The 6544-nt window shown below is 40.9% G+C and overlaps 1 protein-coding gene across 2 annotated transcripts; it reads left to right on the forward strand.

Moving 5' to 3' along the window:
* Window positions 1–481: 481 nt before the first annotated feature.
* On the forward strand, window positions 482–6361 carry eif3k (eukaryotic translation initiation factor 3, subunit K). Of its 2 annotated transcripts, none has more exons than XM_033976834.2 (8): window positions 482–648; window positions 1661–1759; window positions 2993–3113; window positions 5386–5463; window positions 5575–5641; window positions 5710–5787; window positions 5876–6001; window positions 6252–6361. In XM_033976834.2, the coding sequence occupies exons 1-8, from the start codon at window positions 587–589 to the stop codon at window positions 6281–6283; spliced, it is 663 nt and encodes a 220-aa protein (XP_033832725.1). In that variant the 5' UTR covers window positions 482–586; the 3' UTR covers window positions 6284–6361. The 2 variants fall into 2 exon arrangements, with proteins under 2 accessions (XP_033832725.1, XP_033832726.1); XM_033976835.2 differs by having other exon boundaries at window positions 5389–5463.
* The last annotated feature ends 183 nt before the right edge of the window (window positions 6362–6544 follow it).

Consider the following 6544-nt stretch of genomic DNA (forward strand, 5'->3'; position numbering starts at 1 on the left):
GTAGTAATACAGGAAGTGCTCTGCTGTGTTTTTAAATTCCATGCACCTTCATTAGAATCATTTGGATAATTTCAGCCTAGTAATTTCTAATCTGTACTAAGCAAAAGGTAAAAGATAGCTGTTAACACAACCACTTCATGATGTCACAGGGTGGAACAGAGTATTTTGCGCTTTGGAGACTTAAACAGACTAATAATAAAGGGTTACTCAAACGTGTGAATGAAACAAAGGACAACCTTGTGTATGATTTTAAAGAGGTAACAGCATTATAATATGGCTAAAAGCTCACAAGAGTCATTTTTGTATAATATAGGACCTTTAAATGTTGGTCAGAGGACGTCAATCTATCCACAAATTTTGTAAACAGATGCTAAATTAGTTTTGCCTGCATTTTCGGTCCAGGCCGTTCTCTCTCGCAGCCAGTAGGGGGCGCGCCCACATGTCTGCTTTGGTCCGTCACTTTTATCCTTCCTCCCTCTTCTCGGCTGCCTATCCGCCCCATGCACCCGGCTTCTCATGCGCTAGCACACGTGTGGCGCTAATCGGCACATTTTCGGACTAAAAAAGGAAAAAAAACAACAATCGAATGGCGTCATCTTTTGAGCAAATGAGAGCAAATGTGGCGAAACTGCTGCGAGGCATCGACAGGTGAGCTTTTCCCGCTCGCACTGGGGCTAGGCTAATGTTATGCTAATGCTAAGCTAACACGCAGCTAATGTGTCTGTTTGGGATACACCATCTTTCTATAAATTGTCCGTAAATAAATTTATTGTGGCGCGATGCTACCTTCACCCAATGTCGACAACTTTGTAGAGTAGGTTGTTCAGACTAGTGACATTATATGCTGTTAAACATCCTAAAGCAATCCTAAATGTTGTGTCTGGGTTTATTGTTGATGCCTTTGTAATTAGGCTACCTGGCTTTTCCAATATAAACAATCCCTGTTCACAACATCACGTTATAATACAAATATTCTGTGAACTGAGAACCAGATGTGCGTATACCTTAAATTATTCTGACTTGCATTTATGCTACTGTAAAGTGCAGGGCTGGAAAGCAAATATTTACAAATACTCACATTACTGTAATTGAGTAGATTTTGGGAGTAGTATTTTTATTTATTTATTTTTTAGGAGATTTTTAAACCTGAAGGCTACTTGTACTTGAGTATAATACTAACCATGTAATTGCAATTAGTTGCATTCTAAATCATAGAAATTTTTCAGTACAGCACAAATTCCAAATGTCTCAGTCCATGGCTGTCTCGTCACGGATTCTTTCTAAACTGACAAACTCCCATAACAGCACTGCATGTCTTGTTCTGATTGGCCCAAGCTTGAATACATGGATTGTGGTTTAAAACAACAAAATTCAGGTTTACACTGTTTGAATGATCAGGTTTTCTATAAAAGCATGAGTTTGCTTCTAAAAAAATGTGTTGAAAAGGTAGTACCGGTAGTTTTTTCATGTAAAAGCGTACTTTTTACTTTTACTTAAGTACAATGTTGGAATTACTACTTGTACTTTTAATTGAGTACATTATTATCCTTCTAACTGTACTTTTACTTGAATACAAATTTTCAATACCCTGTGAACCATTGCATCTGACTTGTTGTGTATAAATATTACAATGTAAATCTACTGTATGTGTCATTTGTAGGTACAACCCAGAAAACCTAGCGACCCTGGAGCGGTATGTGGAGACACAGGCCCGAGAGAACGCCTATGACCTGGAGGCCAATCTGGCTGTTCTCAAACTGTACGTCAGCCCTTTGTTTGGGCTATTGTCGCTTTTGTACCGGCCCTCTGCAGCCTCATCACACTGCAAACTGTGCTATTCCCACATCAGAGGGATGGTTTCCTATTTCACTTCCCATTTCTGTCTCTGACTTGAGTAGTCATCCAAAGTTTTTTAGCATTCACAAAATTTTTGAGGGTAAACACCAAGTTGACCCTAAATTTGAATAATGTTATTAAAGCAGACCTATAATGCAAAATCGCCTTAGTAGAGTTTTTAATCTTTTTATAGTTTTTCCTCTCACCATTTATTCTCTTAAAGTTTGAGCAATCTTTAATTGCTTTCAAGATGCCATTATTGCTGACCAAGTCCTGTTTTCACCGTTCCCGGTGTACTCACACTATCTTAGCAACCAAAGAGTCAATCTGGAGCAAGGGTGTTCCTGCTCGCAGTCCTGGTTTGGCAGAGAGCAGGCACTTAGGAAAACTTTCCTGTTATTACCGCTAGCAGGAACAACCTCTGGGAAAGACGGTACCAGATTTGTCTGTTATTAATGCTCATATCTTGATTTAGGGACAAAATAATGAAATAAAAACAGCAGGATAATTTAGAGCAGGTTAAAACGGACATTTTAAGACCAAAATGATGAGTGACTGCAGCAGTAATACATAGAAGGGTGACGTTTAGGAATAGAAAGTGAATTGGAGCCAGACTCAATGAAGCCGAATGTGCGCCCATGCTCACTTACTTGTCACTTCCTATTGGAACGTGGCAGCTAGTGGGTTCACTATGTACATTTATATATACAGTCTATGATTTCAAGAGAAGAGCGTAGTTTTACGATTATTGATAACATGGCCAAACAACACTGAAATACCATTCACATTGTCTAAAAGGTACCATTCCTCTAGTCTAGCATGTGAGCAGCTTTATGAAATCATAGTTTACTTTTGTAGCACATCATTGATTTGACTTAATTCTTCTTGTTGCTTTTACAGTTTTTTTTAATAGTGGTCCGGATAACTATTATCAATTAACGGTATAACTTGACACCCCTATATAAATGCTCTATTGGCAGTGTTTAACCATTTCCTCTCATTCCTTTTTTTTGACGTTTTTGTCCATTTAAACAAGAATGAGGAATCCTTATTGTCTTATCCAGTTATAATACATATAAATGGAGTGCTTATGTTTACCAACAAATTAATTGTATTAGTAGATCTTAGTAATTGTCCACTAAACATGTGCTTGCAGGTACCAGTTTAACCCTGCCTACTTCCAGACCCAAGTGACGTCACAGATCCTGCTGAAAGCTCTGACCAACCTTCCCCACACAGACTTCACCCTGTGCAAGTGCATGATCGACCAGACACACGTATCCTTTTGGTGCTTTGCTCTCTCACTATCAGGCTGTGGATTAGTATTGCTTTATTATTTTACCAATAATACAATCACTGAGTGCGCTCAATAAGGCATTTAATAGAGCTAACCACTCAGTCAGTCAGTTGTTGTGACCCTTCTCACAAGCTTAATGTTATATTTTTAGTTAACATCAGTAATGAATTAAACAATAGGCCAGTCTGGTATTTCTTGTGGAAATCTGATATGAACAACTAACAGTAAACTTCTAAATGTAGTAGCATTTAGCCAAAGAGCTCAAATGTTTAAAAAGTTATTTATAGAAATGGTTAATACATTTCTTCGTTAATACGTTTCTTTTTTGATCCTCTGAGTCAGTCCCCCTTCCCTTTGCTCTCCATCCAGTCACTCCCCCCTCAGAGTGCAATCACATTATAATTGGCCTGCATCTCGCTAATGAAACTACTACACATTGCATTAGGTTTGTGAAGCTGTAGTGCAGTGGTTCCCAACCTATTTATCACCGCGGACCGGCCAACACTTGAAAATTTTACCGTGGACCGGGTTTTTTTTTTTTTTTAACTCATTTTGCTAATTTGTGGGTTAAAAACCCCTTAGCATTCCGGGTTATTTTGGTGAAATTGCCTTTGTTCTGACCTCTCCAAATTAAAATAATCACCACTATTGAACCCTCAGTAGTAAATGCACAAGTTTGGGGTCTTTGTAAAGGTAACACCCTATAGTTTTACCCACAGGTGTCAGAATCACTGTAAGATTGTCTGCTGAGCATTTATACACTTTGGGGCGCAGATTGGCATTAGCTAATGCTAATGATTACACATGATACACATTTGACACACAATAGCAGAATAAACCACGCTTACCGATCAGGAACAGCATCCAGTCCATCAAAACATAAGGTCCTCTGCTCCTGAGTCCACCGTGAGATCTTCACTCGGTTCCATGAACCGCTCCGGGTCCGAGATGCCTCTAGTTTAACTTGTACAAACATCCACAGTGTTCTCGGTCGCGTACTTCCTTTGTTTTGTCCGTTTCGTCATGTTTAAAACGCAAAACTGCTGCGTAAAATTACGCAATACGCGCGCGGGCCGTCGGAACGCTAAGCGGTTAAGTTGTCGGCGCTCAAGTGACGGAAATGTAACCGAGAGAATCCGGTCATTTTTCAAAATAAACGATTGTTCAGACTCAGATAATAAATACAACGGAAATAATTAATTATTTCTTGGACGGCCGGTGGCCCGGTACCAATTGATCCACGGACCGGTACCGGTCCACGGCCCGGTGGTTGGGGACCACTGCTGTAGTGTATTGTTTTTTTTCTCTTGGTTTTGTATATTTATGTAAAATTGTCGAGAGGGTGCATGAGTGACATAGGTATGTGGGCTGAACTTTTCAAAGGACTGTACTGCTAATTGTAAGGGGGGGTGCCAATAGGGCCTGGGAGAGATTGTTAAACTTCTTCAGGCATGTTTTTAATGAGGAAACAATGTTTTAACATGGTAGCTCCAAAATGTTGATTTTGCATTATACCCCCCTTGACAAATCAGCTGCCCGCTTTCACATGACAGCTGATATCAAGTGTGTAAGTCTGGCAGCAGTTTCCCATATTCCCAAACTGTTTTTCAGATTTGAGCGAGTGTTTTTTTCATTTCATTTTTTCCTGAAAAATGCACACAGGAAAACGTTTTTCTAAGGGCCACATGAATGCAGCAACTCACATTTGCTGCCATCCATGTCCAACCAGGAATTAAAACCTGTCAAGTGTGCTGTAAGCCTATGTCTCTAGTGTCAGTGATGTGTGCTCCGAACAGAAAAGTTAATCTCATAATAACTAGACTTTGTGAAGACACTCGCCTTGGCCTTTATTCTCAAGAATTTCTTAGATTGCTGGGGACTACTGTACTGATTCAGGTCAAATACTCTCAAATTTAAGTAGTTTATAGTATGGTTAAAAGATGCTGGGACACTGGTCTTGCTTAGTTTTGAGCAGGTTTACATATGGGTCTAATTTGTATTATTCTTGTAACAGATAAAATTCCCCATTTATATATTGTGACGTATATACAACTTTCCGGGAACTTTTTACCACTGTCTGACTTTGAGTGTTGATTGATGCCATTGTTAGAGCTCCCTCCCTGACAAAAGCTGCTGGGTCCTTGCCATGGTCACTGCGCAGACAGGGCTAATCCCTGGTAATATGTATGCAATATGTACTATTTTATGTTTGGCTTGTGGAGTGGGGGTGCATTTCCTTGACTACAGTGTCGCAGCAGGAGGAGCGGCCCATCAGACAGATCTTGTACCTGGGGAACCTGCTGGAGACCTGCCACTTTCAGAGCTTTTGGGTGAGGCCTTTTGGGTTAGGCCTTCTGGGTAAGGCCTTCTTGGGAAGGCCTTTTGGGTAAGACCTTCTGTCACAATGTGTTGTGGGAGTTTGACCCGGATTTTGTGTGCAGACGAGTCTGGAGGAGAACCGGGAGCTAATTGACGGCATTGCTGGCTTTGAAGACTCTGTTCGTAAATGTGAGTATGTGTACTGTGCAGCCTAAGGAGGCCACATTCATCTTTAACCCACATACTCTCCTGTGCAGTCATCTGCCACGTAGTGGGCATTACATACCAGACCATTGACCGGCGCTTACTGGCAGAGATGCTGGGAGATCCGCTAGGTGAGACCAGCATCCTGTAAAAACAGCCTCTGTACAATACTCAAGTCAAGTACTCTCTGAAGAATCATAATAATCCTCTGGTATTCAGACACACAGGTGAAGGCCTGGATGAACAAGTATGGCTGGACAGAGGATGAGGACGGACAGGTGTTCATTTTCAACCAGGAGGAGAGCGTCAAACCCAAGAACATTGTGGAGAAGATCGACTTTGAGAGTGAGTGTTTTGCCGTGCACCTCAACCCTCCCGTTGCCTTCCTGTCACCCTCCAGTCACCCCCCCAGGGGGTGCTCTTTCTATTGTTATTGAGCTCAACTGTAGGCTGAAAAGTCTATGGGGAGGGAGATCTTTGTCCCCGCCCACTACTAGTCTGTTTTAGGACAATTGTTAAAGCATAAACTCTTATGAAATAATACTAAGAATCCTTGAAGAAGATTTCAGGCTCTAATGCTGACTGCATGTTGTAGGTGTATCCAGTATCATGGCAACCTCCCAGTGATCCTGAAGCCTGTACAGACACTGCGCTGGATCATCACTTTTTCATCTTGTGTTTTTGAAATAAACATTTCTGTCTGACTTCCTTGTCTTTCCTGTATGTGTGAGCTTACACATTCACAGTTTATGCATTCCAAAGTGATAATCATGCCACATTTGTCCCAGATATGTACTTCCTTCCTAGCTTAAGTCAGTTTAACTCAGGATGTTGGGACCCAAATAATGTGTCCTTCCTTATAGCTAATCTGAATCTATTCAACCTCAG

The sequence above is a fragment of the Periophthalmus magnuspinnatus genome, chromosome 13 (genome assembly GCF_009829125.3).
Source record: "Periophthalmus magnuspinnatus isolate fPerMag1 chromosome 13, fPerMag1.2.pri, whole genome shotgun sequence".
NCBI classification, from domain to species: Eukaryota; Metazoa; Chordata; class Actinopteri; order Gobiiformes; family Gobiidae; genus Periophthalmus; species Periophthalmus magnuspinnatus.